Source organism: Heloderma suspectum, chromosome 2 (assembly GCF_057233095.1).
Source record: "Heloderma suspectum isolate Gila_16-S chromosome 2, 16-S_ref, whole genome shotgun sequence".
NCBI lineage: Eukaryota > Metazoa > Chordata > Lepidosauria > Squamata > Helodermatidae > Heloderma > Heloderma suspectum.
In genome coordinates this window covers 72,664,779-72,687,893 of record NC_139459.1, presented here as the reverse complement: position 1 = coordinate 72,687,893, position 23,115 = coordinate 72,664,779, and the positions used below count along the sequence as shown (strand labels likewise).

Genomic DNA, 23,115 nt, shown 5'->3' with positions numbered 1-23,115 from the left:
GTTAATCAGTGATCTGAGATAAGAAAAGAAGCTTGAGGAGGGATGAGGCTGGGGAGGCGCATTCAGCCCTTGCTATATGGGTTGCAGTCTCCACTCATAAACTACTGTATGTACATGCTCTCCCTGGAGGTCAGGTGCACCAAGGGTCCCACCTCCCCCCATGCATAGATTATGCCATCTGCACAGGTCTCTCCTGTTGCCTAGCTTATGTGATAAATAAAACTTACTACACAAAATATCCCTTTTCTGAAAGCATTGGAGACTACTTTGAACAGTTCTGAGATCTTAATAATAGGCATGGAAATCTTCCTAGATACAGTGATTGAAAGGTAATAGTTATTTCATGAGCTAAGATGCTATATGCTTCATACATATTTGAAGTTGCCCACAGCATGACTGAGATTGTAAAGCAAGGCCAAAATTTATCATATTGCTCCAGTTTATGTTACTTTTATATGGTAAATTCTGAACATGCACCAAACACAACTGGTTCTCTTAAACTAACTATTCAATAAATAACAAGAGGGAATAACAAAGTTGGAGGCTTCTTTCATACACGCAGACCCATGTAGACTGAGGGCTTCTATATGTTTCTGTCCCATGTATCAACACAGAGGCAAGAAGGATGAGTTCACAGAATAGTGGTTGAGGTCATGGGACTTGACAGCGGTTCACTGTGGATGGTGGTGGTGTAGCTCTAATGGGCCTTCCACTAAGACTATTTGCTGACCCAAACAATCTAACCGCTCTCATAGATGGCAACAAGCAGAATCAGTTCTATAAGATGCATACCTCATTCATAGTGTTCTAATATATCAGTCAAAAGTTCTTAAAAATAAACTTAGTTTCAGTATCGGCAGAAGTGGTATTAGAAGTGATCAAAATAGTGCATAGTTAACACATAGAAAACACTACTGGAACATATGAAGCTGCCTTGTACGAAGTCAAATCTAGCTCAGTATTGTCTACATCAGGGGTAGGCAGAAGGTAGATCTCCAGATGTTTTGGACTTCAACTTCAAGAAGCTGCTGCCACCATGGCCAGTTGTCAGAAATGTTGGGAGCTAAAGTCCAAAATATCTGGAGATCTACTATCTGCCCACCCCTAGTTAACCGGTAGCATCTTACCAGGGTTTAAGACAGGGACCTTTCCCAGGCCTACCTTGAAAATGCATGGAAATGAACCCGGAACCTTTAGTGTGGAGAGCTTGTGCTCTACCACTGAGCTGTGGCCTTTCCCTAATTACAGATTAGTGCAGCAGTAGAGGAGAATGGAGAATAGGATACTGTTGAACGGTAGGTAGTGCAGGGGCATTGGGATTTGTCTCCATGAAGAGAGACAGGGAATGTGAGGAGTGGAAAGACCGCCAATCTAGGAGATTCCTCTTAATGTCTCTGCAGATGTTGCCTTCATCCCTTAAAGTATTCTTTGTAGTCAAAAGAACTACAAAGTTCCTTTTTAAAAACCCCGGGAATCTCAGGACCTGGGTGGATCAGCTGGGTGCCAGTGTGGACCCTGTTTGCACTCTGAACCCAGTTATACACTAGGTTCCTGCAAATGATTGCAATCTTATGATAAATATTTGTTCTATTCTCTTAATATGCCTGTAGGTTTATCATCCAAGACTGACAGCCAGCCAGAAACACATTCCAATCAGCCATGGACATGGAGGATTTCTTAAGGTATAATTATTTACATACTTTAAAAAAATCTCTCAAAGGGGCTTTTAAATATAGAACTAATGGGGATTGTTTTATTATTGTCCAAAGAATGAAGGCAGAAAAATAAGTCACTATTTTGAAACCTCTCTCTCTTTGTCTGTGTGTGTATGTACACTTAATCTTAGGAACTAACTGCATGTTACACGCAAACATGTATAACAAAATCCCCAAACCATTTTATTTTAATTGCAAAAAGGTTTGGGAGAGTGGAAGAACAAAATTGTGGCTCTGATGCATGCAGTTGCATCCTCTAAGACAGGAGTAGGCAAACCGGTGTCCTCCAGATGTTTCAGAGTATGACTCCCATAATTCCTAACCATTGGCCATGCTTGCTGGGGCTAATGGGAGTTGTAGTCCAAATCATCTGGAGGGCAACAGGTTGCCTATCCCAGATGTAACAAGTAGTTAGCCCCCCTCTGGTAGTATATGTTACCTGTGTTTAAAGCCTCCAGTGGAATTAAATACATGTTTGTGGTTGTACTGTAGATAAATAGTAATCATAGTGTTAAAATGACTACCGATATGTTGGTCTTCCTGGCAAGTTTAAACACAGTGGGCAGTATCCAGTATTGCCGGTGCATGCCCACCATTACTGTTGCACTGGTGGGACCCATTGCTTGCATAACAGGAACTAGTGCTTCTGCTAGTAATTCTGGAAATGAGTGGAAATGCTAGTTTCTGGAATAGGATGGGTCAGTTGAGCTCCATTCTGAAAGCTCCACTGACCTGCCCCGTTCCAGAAACTAACGTTTTGCTCATTTCCAATGACAGAAGGGTCTGCTAGCTTCCTGTTGAACTAGTGGTTGGGTCCTGCTAGCATGCAGTAGTACTGGTAACTGCCCTTTATTTCTGTTTTGGTATGTCCAAAATGGGACATGACATTTGCATAGAGTAAAATACTTTTTCCAAAAGCCACAGAACATACTGGTTTCATTTCCTTATCCCTGTTTACTAATGACTCAAACATTTGGCAGCTAAATGGGCAAGTAAGCAAAATAGTGGACCAAGTGCAAAAGAGTTTCAGTACTATGCCTAGAGCTAACTTAAGAAGGTTCCCATGAACAAATCTGTAGTTCAGATAGTAGCACATTTTCTGTACCCTTTATTGAGAGGAGTTTCTGAGCAGCATACTTAAGAGATGTCAGTTTCTTTTACAACATTTAGAAGTGGTCTTGGTTTTACAGTAACATGGTATTAGGCTAAGCTGAAAACCTTGGGTGCTTCCAGACGAGGCTTTTATGGCACCGTAGCCTTGCCTTATTCTTCGAGGTTTACAGTGGGTCCAGATGTCTCCAACTTGCAGTCCTCCCATATTTTATTACTGCTTCTTCCATATTTTTCCTTAACACAGAACATCCATTAAGGAGAAAAAGACAGAACAGCTGCACAATGCCTTCCGATAGCTAGGAGCCCTCTGTCTGGAAGCCCCTTCATTATTATAAGCCTCACACAGAATGGTGTCAATAGTTCAAATGATCTAACACATCAAGCTCAAATGGAAATTAGTGTAGTACTTAATTATAGTGAATCCCATAAGTACTATAATAAAGTACTATAATTATTCAGGTATGACCTAAATCATATCCCTTATGAATATACAGTGGAGGTGAGGAATAAGATGTAAGGGATTAGACCTGATAGAGTGCCTGAGGGACTATGGACGGAGGTCCGTAACATTGTTCAGGAGGCAGCAACTCAATCCATCCCAAAGAAAAAGAAATGCAAGAAAGCAAAGTGGCTGTCTGAGGCGGCTTTACAAGTAGCTGAGGAAAGAAGGGAAGCGAAAAGCAATAGAGAAAGGGGAAGATATACCCAACCGAATGCAGAGCTCCAGAGAATAGCAAGGAGAGACAAGAAGGCCTTCTTAAATGAACAATGAAAAGAAATCGAGGAAAACAACAGAATGGGGAAGACTAGAGATCTCTTCAAGAAAATCGGAGATCTCAAGGGAACGTTTTGTGCAAAGACGGGCATGATAAAGGACAAAGAAGGCAGGGACCTCACAGAAGCAGATGAGATTAAGAAGAGGTGGGAAGAATACACAGAAGAACTATACAGGAAAGATCTGAATGTCCCTGATAGCCATGATAGTGTGGTCACTGAACTTCAGCCGGACATCCTCGAGAGTGAAGTCAAGTGGGCCTTAGGAAGCATTACTAACAACAAAGCTAGCGGAGATGACAGTATTCCAGCTAAGCTATTTAAAATCCTAAAAGATGATGCTGTTAAAGTGCTGCACTCAATATGCCAACAAATTTGGAACACTCAACAGTGGCCACAAGACTGAAAAAGGTCAGTTTACATTCCAATTCCAAAGAAGGGCAATGCCAAAGAGTGTTCAAACTACTGTACAATTGCACTCATTTCACATGCCAGCAAGGTTATGCTCAAAATCCTACAAGCTAGGCTTCAGCAGTATGTGAACCGAGAACTACCGGAAGTACAAGCTGGGTTTCGAAGAGGCAGAGGAACTAGAGATCAAATCACCAACATTCGTTGGATCATGGAGAAAGCAAGAGAATTTCAGAAAAACGTCTATTTCTGCTTCATTGACTATGCTAAAGCCTTTGATTGTGTGGACCACAACTCTGGCAAATGCTTAAAGAGATGGGAGTACCAGACCACCTTACCTGTCTCCTGAGAACGAGGGTCAAGAAGCAACAGTAAGAACCGGACATGGAACAACCGATTGGTTCAAAATTGGGAAAGGAGTACAACAAGGATGTATATTGTCGCCCTGCTTATTTAACTTATATGCAGAGTACATCATGAGAAACGCCGGGTTGGATGAATCACAGGTCGGAATTAAGATTGCTGGGAGAATTATCAACAACCTCAGATATGCAGACGATACCACCCTAATGGCAGAAAGCGAAGAGGATCTAAAGAGCCACTTGTTGAGGGCGAAAGTGGAGAGTGCAAAAGCTGGTTTGAAACTCAACATTAAAAAAACGAAGATCATGGCATCTGGCCCCATCACTTCCTGGCACATAGAAGGGGAAGAAATGGCAGCAGTGACAGATTTTATTTTCTTGGGCTCCAAGATCACCGCAGACGGTGACTGTAGCCATGAAAGTGAAAGACGCTTGCTTCTTGGGAGAAAAGCTATGGCAAACCTAGACAGCATAGTCAGAAGCAGAGACATCACCTTGCTGACAAAGGTCCGTCTAATCAAAGCTATGGTTTTCCCAGTAGCAACGTATGGCTGTGAGAGCTGGACTATAAGGAAGGCTGAGCGCCAAAGAATTGATGCTTTTGAACTGTGGTGCTGGAGAAGACTCTTACGAGTCCCCTGGACTGCAAGGAGGTCAGATCAGTCCATCCTAAAGGAAATCAACCCTGACTGCTTATTGGAAGGACAGATACTGAAGCTGAAGCTCAAATATTTTGGCCACCTAATGCGAAGAGAAAACTCTCTGGAAAAGACCCTGATGCTGGGAAAGATTGAAGGCAAAAGGAGAAGGGGACAGCAGAGGATGAGATGGCTGGATAGAATCACCGATGCAATGAATATGGACTTGAGCACACTCCAGGAGAGAGCGGAGGACAGGAAGGCCTGGTGTGCTATGGTCCATGGGGTCATAAAGAGTCGGACATGACTGAACGACTGAACAACAAAATAATAATATGGTCATTTTTTCATGACATGATTTTGGCCATATCATCGGTATCTGTAACAGAAAAGTTACCCAGTGCACACCCATGTTGTTCTAGCAGTACATTCACATGAAGAGCATAGCATGGGGTCTCTCTGGCTTAGGCAGCTGGAGGGAAAGATCACCAGTGTGACTATGGAGAGTCCCAGAGCTCCTTCCTTCTCAGTCTCCCTCTTCCTCTTAATATGAGGATCTTCCCTTATGAACAGGCCTTGCTCCAGGTCAAGATAATTGCTTGGGCTGTTATAGTGGGAGTGCCTTGCTCCCTTGCTGCTGGCCCAGCTGATGGGGTGGTGAACTGGCTGGCTGCTATGGCAGCTGGCAAACTATGGCAGTGTTGCTGTTCCCCTGTGATTCTTCTCTCTGTTCTCCCGCCACCCACACACACACCTTCTTCCTCCCCCTGAGTGGTGGACCCCGCTTCTGTACCTGGGTGTATCGGCAAGATGGAAGTGCCCCCTCGGCTGTAAAGCTGAACAAGCATTGACGCAATGCTACAGTAGTGACAGCTCAGTAAGATCGAGTTGTTGGTTAACTTCCATAATGAAGGTTTTGGTTAACTGTTTGGGCTTAAAAAGTTTTTCATGGACCACCAGGCTTTCAGCCTCAAAAGTAGTGCCTCAGTTTAAGGGGGGTGAATGACAAGCATGTAGTGGAGTTTCAAATCCCCCCCCATCACTTGCCCCCCCCCAAACACAATTAAAGAAGCCACCTCTGAAACTTGGGAAACTTCAGAAGCAACCTCCTTGATTGCAGCTATTTGGTTCAGACTCCTTCACACTGAGCTTTTATCTTGCGATTAAGATTGCTCCTTCAAGGAAGTTTGTGGGCTCTTTACATGACGCTGTGATCATCCCAAGCGACTCCTGCACGAAATGCCCTTTGTTCCATTTTTAAATGGATCACAGATAATGAGCTATCAAATTACCCCGTTGTGTTCCGCTTCAGTTTCCTCCGTGAAAAGAGTAAAAGCAGCAAGAAGAGGAGCGAGATCAATGGAAAATAATGGAAGACCCAGATACAGGGAGAAGGAGGGGGGAAGGGGAAGCATGTGAAAAAGGGCTTGTGATCCTGCATTTAAAATGGAAGCAGAAAGCCCCATTTTAAAAGCAGGATTTTAGGCTGGTGTAGGGGTTAGGGTTTTAAAATACAACCCCTTCCCTCACAGAAATGAAGGAAGAAGCTTCCGGTGCACACCTACGCATGCTTTCTTGGAAGTAGGTCCCACTGTGTCCAGTGGGACTTACTCCATATTAAGTGAGTTTAGGGTGCTTTATGCACTTTATTAAAGACTTTAAATCAGTTCAATCTGTCTTTCTGGATATTATCAATATAAGCTAATGTAGAAACAGTGAACCTTTATAATCCCATTCTTACATCAGTTTAAGACAGTCAGATACAGCAGAACATCACAGAAGACTGTTGAAAAGAGCTCAGTCTTTCAGTTTTATGAACTCTTCTTGCTAATCCAAAACAGCCTTATATAATGAAGGAGCAATAAAAAATGAACAGATTTTTGAATTAAGAATTCCAGACAAAAAAGCCCTGTCTCTTTCTCACAGACTCGGCAAATGTAAATGGCTGCATGGAACAGAGAAATGTATTAGCAGATCCTAGAATGGTCACATGGGATTTTTATCTTATGATTGTATGGCAGAATTTCAGGGTTGAATTGTTTTTACAGCTGAAAAGGAACTGCACAACACAATGCTTTTGGCACCCTGCCCAGAACTGTGTTGCTTGCATGTTTAAGTTTTCAGCTTTCTTCTTATATCCTCTAAGTTAGGGGTAAGCAACCCAGTGCACTCCAGATGTTTTGTACTACCACTCTTATAATCCCTGACTATTGTCCATGTTGTCTGGGGCTGATGGGAGTTGTAGTCCAAAACATCTGGAGGGCACCAAGTTGTCTACCCAGGCTCTAAGAGTAAAGAAACCATGGCAAGGGTGGTGCAGGGGGAAGCAAGAACAAAATAATAATTAAAAAACCATTAAGGAAATTCTTGTCGTACTGCAAGGGAATGTCCCAGTGTTTTCTAAATATAAAAAATGTAGATTTTAATTCTCAGGTTCTCAGACCAAAGTCTCATAAACTGTATACCAAAGCTTTAACTTAAATGTATATATTCTTTTAGGTTTGAAATTGGTCTGTGGGTTTTCATCTCAAGGGTAGAATACTATATCAGGAAACTTAGCCCTCAGGGAGCCTTAGTGAGTGAGAAATTGCTCAAGGGCATTATGTGCCTACTGTTTTCATTAGATTCCATGTTCATATTCCTTTCTCTCTCTGTTCATTTTCCCTCCTTCAGAGACCTGCCCTGGTGAGACAGAAATATCTGGAATAAGAAGCATAACTTTTGGGCAGGGGAGGTGGGGGGAGGGGGCATTGCCTATAATTGTGCAACACCAGAGTGGTTTTGAGTTAGTGGTGTAATGATGGCAAAAAGAATCCTCCTAGGTTGTGCACCAGCTGATGATCTCCCTCCACCAGCACTATGTGATTGGACTGGGCTGTTCCCTGTTCTCAAGTGTGTGTGTACTGCTGCAAAGATTGTTTGAACTGATGGTATATGACAGTTGGATTTGAGCTTGAAGCTAGCTTTGCTTCAACAAGCTTAGTGGCAGAACCACAGAAAAACTGAATTCTTAACACAGCTGAAAATGCTGACTGTGGAAAGTCTTGAATATATGAAACATGGTTGTGGGCTTTTTCTTTGTGCTTGGCATAGAACATAGGAAAATATTTTGTAGCCTGTGTAATTATTTTTTCCCAGTCAGGAGACTATAGTTATTTCTTAAATCAAAAGTTTATCGTTTTTCAGTTAAAAAAAAGAAGATGGGAAACAAATTTGGATGAGGGGAATCTGAAACTTATTCTAGACAAGATGGAGGTGCAGTTGGTTTGGAGTGTTGCTGATCAGGATGTATGTATGCAACTTATTCTGGATTGTTGGCACTCCCCCCTGCTCCGAAGAATCAAGTACATAGTTTGGGGATTCTCATGACTCCAACATTTTTTCTGGATGTGATGGTGGACTAGGGACTTCTTCACATGGAGCTTTTATCCTGCTATTGAGATTGGTTTCTCATGGAGGTTTGCGGGTCCTTTAGATGACGTTGTGAACCTCCAGGGCATCTCCTGCACTAAGAGACCTTTATTCCATTTTTTAAAAGATTGGAGATAATGAGCTATCAAATTACAGCACTTGAGTTCCACTTGACTTCCCTTGTGAAAAGAGGAAAAAGCTAGGGTTGGCGGAGAATTTCTCCCTGAAACATCGGGGGGCCGAGCGCCAACGTGTTCGGCCCCCCGAACAAGTTTCGGGGAGAAATTCTCCGCACACACCCCGCACCCCGCCCCCCCCCCCGGGACGGGACTTACCTTTGCCGAATGTCCCTCCCGGCGGCGGGTCCGGCCGGCGGTTCGTCAGGTCTTCGTCCGGGGCGGGAGCGGCAGCCGGTCTTTCGACCAGCTGCCGCCGCCACCATTCCAATCAAAGAAAAAAAAAACCAACGCCCCCGTGATAGGCTACGTGATGATTAACGTAGCCTATCACGGCTAGATTTGCAAAGTCAGCCGTGATAGGCTACATAAATCGTCACGTAGCCTATCACGGGTGACTTAAAAAAAAAAATGCGCGTACGGATAATGGCGGCCCCCATAGGGAGCTGCCATTCCCGTTCCTTATTTGGTCGCTGTAGTCTACGTAAAGATTTACGTAGACTACGGCGAAAATAAGGGCAACGCTATTTGCGTTGCCCTTATTTTCGCCGTAGTCTGCGTAAAGATTTACGTAGACTACAGCGACCAAATAAGGAACGCGAATGGCGGCTCCCTATGGGGGCCGCCATTTGCCTACGCGCTTTTTTTTTTTTTTTTAAGTCACCCGTGATAGGCTACGTGACGATTAACGTAGCCTATCACGGCTGACTTTGCAGATCTAGCCGTGATAGGCTACGTTAATCGTCACGTAGCCTATCACAGGGGTGTTTAAAAAAAAAAACAAAAAAACTTTTTAGTTCGTGGCCAGGCGAGGCGAGGCGCCTCCTCCCCGGCCTGAATTTCGGCCGGGCGAGGCGGGAAGCCTCCTCCCCCCGGCCTGAACTTCGCGGGGGAAGCAGCGAAGCGCCTCCCCACCACCGCGAAAAGCTTCGAGGACAGGTAAGTGACTTTCGTCCATCCCTAGAAAAAGCACAATAAGAGGAGCTGGACCACAGCGCCATCTACCATCTGTATAATGAAACATATCGAAGACACAGATAAGGGGTAAAAGGAGGGGGAAGTGGAGGGAGGAGGCCGTTGTGATCTTGCATTTAAAACAGAAGCAGAAAGGCCCATTTTAAATGCGGGATTTTAGGCTGATGTAGAGATGCTGTAGGAGTACCTTTTACCAGCTGGTTTGCCAACTGTGACTCTACCCAGGGAAGGCTGACCTAGCCTTTGTTATTCATGCATTGGTTAAAAACATAAGAAGAGCCCTGCTGGATCAGACCAAGGGTCCATCTAGTCCAGCTTTCTGTACACACAGTGGCCAACCAGCTGCCTGTGGGAAACCTGGTTACATCCAGGTTGGACTACTGGAATGCTCTCTCTGCGGGGTTGCCTTCAAAGACTGTTCAGAAATTTTAATTTGGTTTATAGTGTAGCTGTCAAGATGCTGGTAGGTATGTAACAACAATCTATCACCAGCTGTGCTTGGCCAGCCTTCCCCCACCTGGTGCTCTCCAGATATGTTGGACTGCAACTCCTAGCATCTTCCAGCCAGCCAGATGGGGGATGCTGGGAGTTGCAGTCCCAACACATCTGGAGGACACCAGGTGGGGGAAGGTTGTGTTTGGCTATCAGTTTCAAGTGGTGTTATTAACCTTCAAAGCCCTAAATGCCCTAGAACCAGGTTATCTGAAGGACCACTTGTATTCATGTGAACCTACCTAACCCTTGAGATTGGCATCAGAGGTCCTACTCTCTGGTCCACGATGAGTAAAGATCAGATGTGCAAGTACCAGGGGAAGGCCTTCTTGGGGGAAGCACTGCAGTTATGGAATTTTCTTCTCTGGTGAAATCCACCATGTTCTCTCTCTACCATTTTTAGATTATATTTGAAATCCTTTTAATTCTGCTTTTTTATTATTGGTTTTATTGGTTTTTCCCCCTCTTCTGGCTCTTATATATCTTTTTATGATGATGAGTTTTAACTCTTTATTTTTAATTGCTATCTTATTACTTTATTGCTCCCTAATACTGTAAGCCACTTTGGGGGAAAAGTTATTTTTAAAGGCGGGGAGACATGATTTAAGAAATAAAATAGCAAACAAAAAGACTGAATCCAAATATAGTGGTATGGAAACTAATTTTTGATGCAGCATTTGGACAAAATAACTTTTTTGTTACTGGAATGTATGTCTTAACTTCAAGACTAATGAATTTTGCCCATTTACATGTAGCCACTGAAAGGCAAAAACAGATGTTTAACTAACTTGGCTACACTTCTGCACACAGTTGTCAATGGGAGCTAAGCCCCATCTGTATGCTGGATTTCACCCATTATGATCAGTGCTTCATAGGATTTATTGTTAGGGCCCTATTTTCAGCGGTATGTTTCTGTTCAAGAAAAGGTATCATCATGGTCTTAACTTTAAATTTCATAGTAAACAGGATAAGCATAGGTTTAAATTTAAGCTCATGCTTCCTTAGTATAGGAACTCAAAACTAAATGTTAGGGCTGCTGAAATACTGGCAGTGTGGGAAAGAAGGTATTAGCAAACCAACCTAGATAGTAAAACACAGTCTCTAGCAGCATGGTATGCTACCATTCCTTACCACTTTGGGGAGAATAAATATCCCTTTCAGTAAATTCTTACAGAAAAAGGGTTCGTTACTGAGTGCCAAAAGCCTAAGAAATAAGCTATTTAAGAAGGCAGGAAAGCTAGGCAGCAAAAAGGTACACTTCAGTAACAAGGCAATTTTTTGCAGCTCAAATGGATTTTATTATTATTATTATATTTATTTATATCCCGCCTTTTTCCCAATACTGGGACTCAAGGCAGCCATTTAATGCATATTTTCTGTGCATTAAATTAGGCGTGCCAATAAAAATGGGGCCTGTGATTAAAACTCCAGATGAATTAATTGACAGGCAAACTGATTAACATTAATGTTCTGTGCCTTTGGGTGATGGTTTAAAACAATCTTCTTCGTGCTACTATCAGGAAGTGTTCTCCCATAGATATATATTAGTTGTGCATAAAGGTTACATTTTCAAAATGACCCCCACCTAGTTTGTACATTTATGTAAACAGATTTTACATGGATTGTTGTTTGCACACTTGCTTACACTTGAGAATTAGTGGGCAAAACATGCAATTTGGAGCCTAACCACCTTTGTACTTGCACAAACAGATATCTTGGTGCCCAAATATATCAAGTAGTTTTAAGCAGAGTAAGGGGTTTACTGGGTAGTCTTCTTAGGTGTATGGGATGGAGGCTTGCAACTACATTAAGAAAAGGAAGTCTTCCCCTCTTTTATGTTACCTTGTGCAAAGAATATCTCTACTTTCCTTGGTTAGAAAAGCCAAAGGACTGCTCCTTTGGTTTTTCTATCCAAGGAGAATAGAGATATTCTTTGCAACACTCAAAGGACTCTGTGAGTTTGTTGAAGGTATTAAGGATTGCTCTTTGACCTCAGGAGAGGTTTGTGTGATCTTGGAAGTTGTACAAGGTGCTATTCAACAGATGTGGCTTTACCCTTCAGTGATGCAGAGAGAGGAGCAGCTGTGCCTCCTTCTCCCTGACAAGCAACTGTGAAAGCCGTGCAAGAGTTCCCTTCGGGCTAGAAGTTAGAAACCCTATACATTCAGAAAAACCCACATACATTGCTGTGAGTTCCTTGGAAGAAGGATGTGATGCAAATGAAATAAACAAAATTGCCCCTCCCCATTCCAAAAGGTAGGGAAGAAAGAGCAGTGTTGTACTCTACCACCTGATTTACACTAGCCGAACAGCCTTCTCTGCACCCTGAGGTTACTGATGTTATCATTCTTAGGAATGGTTTGTACTATATTAATACAGTGACAGCTAAGGTGGAATCTTTTTTCCAAGGTAAGGCATCTCAACCTGTCCTCTCAGACTCAGAACTCTAAAGGTGTGCTATATGTTGTAATGCTGGAAGTTTTATGCATTAATCATAGTACCATCGATTACTGGCAGGACATGATGGTTGGAAAACACTGTCTTAATCAATATTGTTTCATATATAGGTACAGTTTGAAATGGGCTGCTGCCCAGGTGAATTAAGTGCTGGATGTTAGAGTGCAAGTTACACAAATACTTTTGGTAAACTCACTTGCAAGAGCTGATTCCTACAACCACTTTGCTTACGGTCGGACAACCCCCTCCCCACATCGATGGCAAATGGGGAATCCAAATTCTTAACCACAAACACCAGCCAAAATTTTACTTACCAGTCTACAACCGATCCAAATATTGCAGCTTGTGCGCATGCGTCTCTTGAACCAAGCACCATTTGCTGTCAGCCTGGGTCAATTTGGATAAGAAAATTGCCCCTGCCTATGTCCAGAGTGGAAAATCAGTACTTGGAAGCCTCATAACTTACTGTCATATGTGAACCCCACCCCCGAAGGACCTGTCCAGAAGGCCCCAGTAATTGTGAGGTTTTAAAAAAGTATTTCCTTTATCAACCTAGTATTTTATTTGTGAAGAAGCTATGAGAGCCAGTGTGGTGTAGTGGCAAGAGTGTTGGACTAGGAGCTGGGAGATCCGGGTTCTAGTCCCCACTCGGCCATGGAAGCTCACTGGGTGACTTTGGGCCAGTCACAGACTTTCAACCCAACCCACCTTACAGGGTTGTTGTTGTGAGAATAAAATGGAGAGGAGGAGGATAATGTAAGCTGCCTTGGGTTCCTTGCAAGAGGAAAAAAGGCAGGGCATAAATGCAGTAAATAATAATAATAATAATAATAATAATAATAATAATAATAAAATAAATGTTTAATGTTTCAACCACATTTACAAGTCTGTAACAGGCAAGTGCATGCAAGGGGAAGGGCAGATTTGTAAAAATGCAACTAACTCCTCCCCTCCCCCGCTCTTATGTATAGGACAATCTTCCCATCCCAAAGGAAGTCAATCGCAAAAAGAACGAGAATTCCGAAGCTCTGTTCCTGACACCACCGAATGGCTATGGACACCATTTCACCAAAATCAGTTACCTCTCCTCTTTTTAGTCATAACTCCTCATTTGTATTAAATATGGTGTATGGGTGTTGATGAGGTCATCGTGGTGTCATATATCGGGAATTGTTTCTGTGTAAATCATAAGAAGAAAACTATGGGACTCTGAGCCTTGCTTTAGAGAATTACAGTGGGGGAAAATATGTATCATAAAACTGGTTTTTAACATTCTGACTCAAGTACAAGCTCTCAGAATTTCACACTGTGAATCCAAGTTTACAAACATTACAGGTGAGCCTTCAGGCCTGGTTCTGCCACAGCAATGTCTTCCACTACTCAAACTCAACTGACCACATGCAACTGGTATACTGCTGCCTCTCCATTTCCACGATTCCGAACTGCTTCTTGCAGAGGCTGAGAGTCCCCCTTTTATTTCATTTTAGACGTAACAAGCCTAGTAGTTTATTTTCATCAATTGTCTGTATATCTCTATATTTTATCCATGTACTCTTTTGATGTATAGAAGTAGTATGAAACTCATGGTTTCCTTGTGGTAAGTGACTGAGATGCTGCCACGGGATTTGAGACACTGATGAATGGTGCTATTTTGGACTTTGAACATACTCCTTGGCAAGGTAGCTCTGATGGAGTTATTTTTAATTTCCATGTTCTAAGAAGGTATTGGTACTTTGTTCTCGTTCTTTAGACTGGACTGACTTGTTTCTTTGTGTCTTCAGTGTGGCTTTCTTATTCAGTGTTGTAGGGTGAGTAATTACTAATACAGCAAGTGAGGAACTGATTCCCACCTGGGTGTGCTCACAAACTTGCAATGGTAGTGGGAGCAATCACAAAACTGTAATTTACTACAATTTTCCTTTTTGCCATTCTGCTTGCATAATTTGGGTAAAGTATAGCAATAATTTTCATGTGGTCTTTAGGGATTGTCTTTTGTCTTTACTTTTTTGATCCATTATGAAGGCATATTATTTTTAAAAGGGGGTTTAACATGTTTTAAATGTCTTTTAAAATTGATTAAATTGGCTATATATATATTTGAAAAGCATAATTAATTGTTCCTTTAAATGTGTAGAAAGATGAACTCTTAAAAGGCAGTGAATATAATTCCACAGTATTTCCAGCGTGTGCATTTTACATTTTTGTTCTTGCTCCCCGGGGAATTAGGAAACAAAATACAAAACAGAAAAATACCATCTACTCATGGTTGTTGTGTTAGACACAGTCTGGAAGCCCACCTTAATTTTTTTATATAACTCTGTCTTTCAGCTCTTCCTTTTACTGGGCAGGCTTTGTCCTGAACTATTTAGCTTTTGACTGTTAAAATACCAATGCATGCAATGCACTTCTTAGTTTTCTTCCCCACCCTCCCTAATTTTTGTGCACTTTCTTTCTAGTAGACTAGATAAGTCAGTTGTGCTGTATATACATATAGCAAGAAACCGTATTCAGCAGTTGTGGCATTTATGTATAGTTGCAGTTGTGTGCTGCTGAAAATGCAGGCTTTTGTAACAGTGTGATCTTTAATAATGCACTACACGTACCCAATGTATTTTAGCTCTTTTAGTAGGATTTGTTCAATAAATATGCAAGCTCTAAGAGTAACTATGGTCTTTTTTCTTATCCAACATGGAATACGTTATTTATTTATTTATTTATTTCCCAATAAACTCAAAGTGGCTTACAAACATTAAACAACAGCAACAACAATAAAAGAGTAAAATAGCAGCCACAGACTTTGCAGAAATTACATGGCAGAATTCCTAATAGCTAGACCAGCCTTTCCCAACCTGGTACCCTCCAGATGCTTTGGACTTAATGGGACTTAAGTTAGTCATGACTAACTTAAGTCCCATTTATTTTAATGAGTCTGCTCTGACTAAATTGGGATCCAGCCCCTTATCTGGAAGCACTCTGACTATTGCCAGGTGGGGACGGAGGGAGGAATCCTGAAAAGGAGCCCGCCAGGTGCCACTTGTCAAGGAGATGAATCAACAATCAAAAAGACACCTAAGATTATGCAGAATCTTACTTAACCTAGTAAACAAACAAACAAACAAACAAACAACAGAAAAATTGGAAATGGTGCATTCACCATCCAGATTTCCCACTGCTGTCATAATAATTTGTACATGGTACATAGTTTAAGACTGAGTGCTTGAATCATATTACCATTTAGGCATGTTGGACATGTTTCTGCAGTCTCGTCATTTATGGTGCTAATATGAACTTGCAGCCTTCCAGTGAAATTCCTCCCTGTGTCCCTTCCCTAGTTTCCCAGTGTGTGGCATTCTCAGTATTTTATACAAGGGTTTGTTTTTTAGAGCTCAGCCACCCAAGCATCTTGTTATCAGGAAATCATTTAGTGCAGGGGTATTGAACCTCAGGCCTGTGGGACCAATCTGGCCCTCGGGTTCATCAGATAGCCATGCTCCCTTCTCATGGCCACACCTCCTTTCTCCCAAACATTTGGTGGTTTCCTGGCTTTTGCACTGGTTGAAATGCCTCTCCTAAGGCTTAGTTACTGGCGGCAATAAGAGCTTTAAGCTGGAGTAGGCTGGTATTTTGGCACCACCCAACACTGGAATGCAGCCCCCTAGAGGTTCATTCATTCATTTCATGTATTATATTTCTATACCGCCCCATAGGTGAAGCTCTCTGGGCAGTTCACAGAAATTAAAAAGCCATTAAAATACAAAGTATAAAACCATGTAATGACATAGAACAAATAGCACACAACAACAACATATATCTAAAACAATTTAAAACAATCAGCCAGAGATAATCAAAGAGACTCATTATATGCTGCCAAATGCCCGACAGAAGAGGTTCTCTGAAATTTAATGCAGCTCTTGGGCTGAAATGGGTTCAACTCTCCTGATTTAGTGAATCTTTATCAAAGCCAAACAACATGTGATGTGGGAGATCCATGATCAGATCTCCCAATGTCTTAATTTTTCTTTAAAAGCAACCACAGGGAGCTCTGAATTGCATTGGAGGAGAAACCCTAGGCACTCTTTTCACACTCTACATTGCCCCCCAAGGCTATTACACCTGCAGCAGAAATGGAGCACATACCTGCATTATTTCTACTAAGTGTGTAATAACAGCTGAGGAGGAGGGAGATGGTAGTAGCAGGAAATCCAGACTCAAAACACAACAATCCATTGATTTTTGAGGTCGGTTGAACTGGAACAGAAGAGTGCATGCTTGTCACCCAAGTCTCAACTGTACATGTATGAATTACATGCTATCCTTTCACCAGCAGGAATAACTGTTTGATTACACTTAATTCAAAATGACTGATGTGGTGAGGATATTGCCTTATCCTAAGTTTTGTGTGGACCATTTTACGCATTGCAAAATGGGTAAAATGTGGATGGGGGATTATTTGGATGCCCTTATGAACAATAAACACTTTGTGTAAGTTAGGTTTAATGCTGCCCCCACTGACAACTGTGGACATCAGTTGCTAATACAGTGAAGTTTGTTAGCAAGTTCTCACAGCAGTCAGTTTTATTTCCCTCTGAGTCATTTTGGCTCCTTCACCATTCGCCCCTTCCTGTTTGCTCAAAGGCAGTGCTTCTGTCTATGACTCACTAGCTCCATTTGTAAAGTCTTGCTTACTTTGTCCAAGTCCACCAGTAGCCTCAGTAGCCACATACATTTCCTGCACAGTCCTAATTTCCCCATTCAGAACCACCTGGATCCTCTGGAATTCTTAGAGCCAGCTTATTTATTTTTTTAAATCCTGCATAGATTCTCAAGCAGGTCATACACATCTGCAGTCAGAACTGTTTATAAAGAAGCATCTGGGAGAAGAAAAGGCTTTCAGAAAGTTTCAGAACATGGTAGATATCTGTCTGAATACCATTCTTCTACGTAAACAGCAGTTATCTGAAACTGCATGTTACTGTAGGAGCAGCAAAAAAATTCCATTGAGTTCTGGAATGTAATTTAGCCACAGCAGGAAATTATTACACACCCTGTAACCCTGTTAGTATGTGAGATTTTAGCCTGCAAAGTAAGGAGTCGTTTTAGGTGAATTTGTGTTGACCTGTGTATTGAAATATTGTGAATCCAGGAGTTTGGAAAAGACCTTTTCACTAGGACATCAAAGTGGCTCATGAATCAATATGGTAAAAATGTCTCCAACTTTCTCAAGAAACCTCATGTCCCCCACCCAGGCAGCATGGTGACTTGCCCAGGAAAGCAGATTTTATTTACTTACTTACTTACTAAATTTATTAATTGCCCATCTGGCTGGTCACCCAGCCACTCTGGGTGATGTACAAGGTGCGTAATAAAACAGTTTAAAACAATAAAACTCTACAATAAAAACACCATATTTCTAAAAATAACCTAACCCACCCCAAATGCCTGCCTGAACAACCACGTTTTTAATGCGCGGCGGAAGCTCATTAAAGAGGGGGCATGGCGGAGTTCCCTAGGGAGGGAGTTCCACAGAGTGGGGTCCACCACAGAGAAGGCCCTTTCCCTCGTCCCTGCCAGTCTAGCTGTCCTGGCTGATGGGACAGAGAGAAGGCCATCCGAGGCTGATCTTGTTAAGCAGCCTGCCTGGTGTTGCTGGAGGCGCTCCTTAAGATAGGCTGGGCTGGAACCATATAGGGTTTTAAAGGTCAAAACCAACACCTTGAATTTGTCCCGGAAAATAACTGGTAACCAGTGCAACTCCTTCAGCACCGGAGTGATGTGATCTCGCCGGCGGCTGCCTTTAATCAGGCGAGCCGCCGCGTTCTGTACCAGCTGCAGCTTCTGAACCATCTTCAAGGGTAACCCCACGTAGAGCACATTACAGTAGTCTAAATGAGAGGAGACCAGGGCATGTACTACCGATGGGAGCAGATGGTCGGGAAGGAAGGGGCGCAGCCACCGTATCAGATGGAGTTGATACAGCGCTGTCTGGCTCACAGCTGACACCTGAGCCTCTATGGACAGCTGGGAGTCCAAAATGACCCGCAGGCTGCGGACCTTCAAGGGTCTTTCAAGGGTAGCCTTACCTCATTCCACACCAGGTCAACATCCCCCAGCCTCCTCTTGTCTCCCACCAAAAGTACCTTGGTCTTGTCAGGGTTCAGTTTCAGCTTATTCCTCCCCATCCAGCCACTCACTGTCTCCAGACATTTGGACAGGGATTCTACGGCCAACCTTGGTGAAGATTTGAACAAGAGGTAGAGCTGCGTGTCATCCGCATATTGATGACACCGCACCCCAAACCTCCTGATGATAGCCCCCAGTGGCTTCACATAGAGGTTAAATAGCATTGGGGAGAGGATGGAACCCTGTGGCACCCCACAAGTAAGCAGCCATGGGTCCGAAACCTCCTCTCCCAGCACTACCCTCTGGTACCTGCCAGAGAGGAAGGACCAGAACCACCGCAATACGATGTCTCCAATGCCCAGCCCTTCCAGGCAGTCCAGGAGGATACCGTGGTCAACGGTATCGAAAGCTGCTGAGAGGTCGAGGAGAACAAGGAAGCTGAGTAAATACTTGGAAAGACCCACTCATTTCTGAATGTGACTTCTCTGCTTTGACTTTAATATCCTAGTTTGCAGTTGTGCTCACAGTTACAATTAGGCTTGACACAGATGAAATTAATATTATAGAGCCACTGTTAACCATATATATGTACATGCACGCATGCATATATACACGCACACACCTTTTGTCCCACTGTTACTTCTGGTTAAGCAGGTGTTGCAGGTTTTTGAAATGCTACAAAAACTTCCAAAACCTATTTATCAGAGACAATAGGTAGAAGGATCATGCTATATACCACAGGCATTGATGCCTGTCATAACACTGGCTGTGGGGGAAAAAACCCTACCATCTATGTGCAGCCTTACATAAGACTAACCAAAATCAGTAGGAGCTATTAGTGGATAAGTGTTGTAGTATCCCAGACCTAGCCTTATTCTGTAATTACTTCCTTGTACAGGTGGGCTTACATTGTTTCAAAATGGCCATCTGCAAGAATATTCCTTACCAGCCCTTGTTAATGAGGTCTGTTTGTGTTAAAATGGAAATCAAATGAATTTATCCCCCATCTGTACTCACAGACAGAGTGGATCAGGGGCATAATAATGGTCCCAGAGCAGCGGCATTATAAATCACGTTCTCTTCCCTTTGATATCCATTGATCTTCCTCTCTGTCCTTTGCTGCTGTCCTTCCGAGCATCCCTTTTGTATAAGCCAGAGATTCTGCATTGGAGGGAATTTAGTGCTATTGTCAAATAACCCCTTCATGGATCACTGGAAAAGACCCTGATGCTGGGAAAGATCGAGGGCAAAAGGAGAAGGGGACGGCAGAGGATGAGGTGGCTAGATAGCATCACCGATGCAATGAATATGGACTTGAGCACACTCCGGGAGAGAGCGGAGGACAGGAAGGCCTGGCGTGCTGTGGTCCATGGGGTCACGAAGAGTCGGGCATGACTTAACGACAGAACAAATTGTCAAATAAACTTACCAGCTGCCCAGTGTTTGTGGAAAGCTCCATTCAAGTGGGTGGGGGAAGGAAAGAGAGAACAATTCTGACCAGGGTCTGACATCCCATAAAACCGTTGTGCATTCTGTATCAATGAAGGAAAGAAACAGTTTCTACTGTGGAACTCACATTTATAGGAATGGACACAGTTGCTACAGTTCTCCACCCCAAAGTGCAGAGAACCCCTGCTGACGTCCATATGGCTGCTTCAAACATCCAGCAAACATTGCTGGATAATAAAGAGTCATGAGGCAGCTTAAGGACATTCAGTCCACCGGACAGCTTTGCCAAAGAAAGGAACCTGCAACGCTGCTGCTGTAAAGCCTTTGATGCAATTCTGCACATATTTTAGGCTGCTTAAATCCCATTGAACACAATGTCCTCAACCTGGCTCAACGGGCATGCAGCAGCTGGGGATAACCGCTTAGAGATATATTTAAATATGCCCAATAGTATATAAACCCATTGAATAAATAAATATTGTTGTGGCCCCTGCCAGATACTTGCATTAACAATATCCAGATCCAGAGTTCAGCTGGAAGAGGGGAACGGAATGTGCAGCCCCATTTTGTGGATTTCATTTCATTCATTATATTTCTATACTGCCCCATAGCTGAAGCTCGCTGGGCGGTTCACAAAACTTAAAAATGATTAAAATGCATTATATAGAGTATAAATCCATTCACGTAAGGACACAAAACATTAAGCTGGGGAACTGAGTGTGCAACACCCATTTGCATCTGTGATTCATCATATAGCGAGAAATATATCACACATGGCCCCATCGTATAGCTAGGGATATCACATATGTGGCTCCATCACATATGAAGGCAAATATGATTTAGGCTACAATTCTATGCACACTTTCCTTGGAGTAAGCTGTGTTGAACGCAGTGTGGCTTACTTCCAAGTGAATATGCATAGGATTGCTCTGTTAGGCAATCTGAGGGTGCAAAATGTTTCAGTATTTGACTCAATAGTTCAGGCTGCCAAGATGTATCACTTTTGTTTCAGAGGCCTCATGTTTAATCCCTGGCATGATGCCCTCAAAGTCGACCTCTATTGTTAACTATTGTTATATCTTTTTGTAACATATTCCTGTCTTGACAGGTTGCTTTTAAGAAATCATATCCACACAATCTGCATGTATTCCTTTATATTGGTTATTCGTTAAATTTCTAACTCGTCTTTCCAGCAAATGGTGCCCAAGGCAGCTAACAACAGTAACTTTCAAAACAAAAGACAAAATAACAATCAAAACATAAGAACGGAATGACTTCTTTATATTAATGAAACCAGAAAAAAATGTGTTCTCTTTCTCCATTAATAGAGGAAGGAAGGGAAGGATTAAAAGTTTAAAATTCTTTCTTCAGCTCTGAAACTCATTATAGTTTGGATGCAAACAAAGAAAAATGCATGAGAAGCAGTATTAACTGATATTATTTGTGAGAATTGCCAAGAATTTTTTCCCTCCCTTTCCTTTGGCACCAGTCTTCCGAACACTGCCGTTGACTTGAACGTAATTAACCTTGTGTTCATAGATTTCTCAAACTAAATGAATAATAATTTGGCTAGATGGGGACGTCAGTGTCCTACGATGGCATATCTCGCTAACTAAGCGACTGTTCTGCTGCTTGCTTTGGTAAGTGTTGAAGAAACTCAGCCCTTGTTTGGAAATGCTGGTGACAAGACTATCCTTGCAATGCCGCTCCAGTTACAGTCTGTGGGAGTTTGGGTACTGATTTCTATTGAGAAAGAATTTTTTGTTACAAATTGTGAGGAAAGAGCATAAAATGAAGAAATGTATCATGGATCTCTTAAACAATCTAAGGCATTTTTACTCAGAATTAAAACCCACTTTGTTCAGAGGCAGTATACCTCTGACTGCCCAGTGCTCGGATCAAACACAGCATGGCTAGCACCATCATGCCTTGCTTTTGAGCTTCCTAAAATCATCTGACAGGTCACTGTTGGAGACAGAATAATGAACTAGATTTTTGGGTCAGTGGGCACATTTGAAATATTGAGGGCATGTTGTGGGTGCTCTCACAAAATGGCTGCCATGAGGGGGCATGCCCATTCATAAAATGGCTGCCATGGTGAGCATAGCTGGTCGCAAAATACTCATTTGCCAGAGGAAAAACTGGTGGGACTGGTGAAACCTAGAGAGAAGTAACTTGCCCAAGAAACTAAATACAAGGCAGAGGTGGAATCTGAGCTCCAAAACATAAAACCACTCTTTTTTTTAAACTCAAATAAAGATGGCACTTTATGGAGTGGAGGGCAGCACTTTGCTTTGCAGCATGTATGCCACACCATCCCAGTTAAAAACATCATCATCATCATCATATTGTAAGAAATAAACTAAAAATGAAGAGTGGCAGGGAGCTTGGTGGGCACCAAGAGGAGCATCCATGGGCTGGAGAGCAGGCCTGACCATGCCTATCCTTGATGCCAGCAAAGGCACCATGTTGGAGATTCCAGAACTAGATGGACTTTAGGTCTGATCCTGCCATGCATTTCCTAGTTTTTATGTCCAGGTAGTATACACAGTGATCTATAATGATTCATTCATAACGTGTATATTATCTAAAGAAGATTCCTTCCACGTCAGGGAAAAATTGGGTCTAATGTTTCAGCATTGTTTGGCTGTGCCTCATTAAGGCTATTACCTATTTCGTTATTTGTTTCTTATGTAACAATAAATACTGTAAAAGCTAGAATAAACACTGTCTGCCCTCTGACCATTTTTCCAAGAAACAGTTGAAGTACTTTCCAAAAAAGCAACAGTAATGTAGGACGTTTGCCAATTTGGCACTGTTAGCATGAAAGACATGCCAAAGGTTTGGTGCTATTTGCTCTAAGGTCAGAAATACACACTGTACATGGGCACGTTACCATTGCTCCAACATAGTTTATATAAGCCATGTTTTGTCACATCTGAAATTCGGTAACCATAAAGCTCATAGCACTTCAGATAAATACATTAGAATCTTCCTGTTGTCAAAATCAATTTCTTCCCAC

The 23,115-nt window shown here is 42.4% G+C and overlaps 1 protein-coding gene and 1 long non-coding RNA gene across 2 annotated transcripts in view; one reads left to right on the top strand and one right to left on the bottom strand.

Annotated features, from left to right (window-relative positions):
• NREP (neuronal regeneration related protein) overlaps nucleotides 1–16,838 on the top strand; it is a 33,747-nt gene extending 16,909 nt beyond the window's left edge. The window contains exons 3-4 of the mRNA XM_084833862.1: nucleotides 1,611–1,682; nucleotides 13,496–16,838. Coding sequence (XP_084689988.1) covers nucleotides 1,611–1,682; nucleotides 13,496–13,621 — 198 coding nt within the window. The 3' untranslated portion in view covers nucleotides 13,622–16,838. The remainder of the gene's footprint in view (nucleotides 1–1,610; nucleotides 1,683–13,495) is intronic.
• A 2,537-nt stretch (nucleotides 16,839–19,375) lies between these two features.
• LOC146352343 (uncharacterized) overlaps nucleotides 19,376–23,115 on the bottom strand; it is a 44,058-nt gene continuing 40,318 nt past the window's right edge. Inside the window, exon 3 of the long non-coding RNA XR_014787685.1 lies at nucleotides 19,376–21,836. This is a non-coding gene — a long non-coding RNA (uncharacterized LOC146352343). The remainder of the gene's footprint in view (nucleotides 21,837–23,115) is intronic.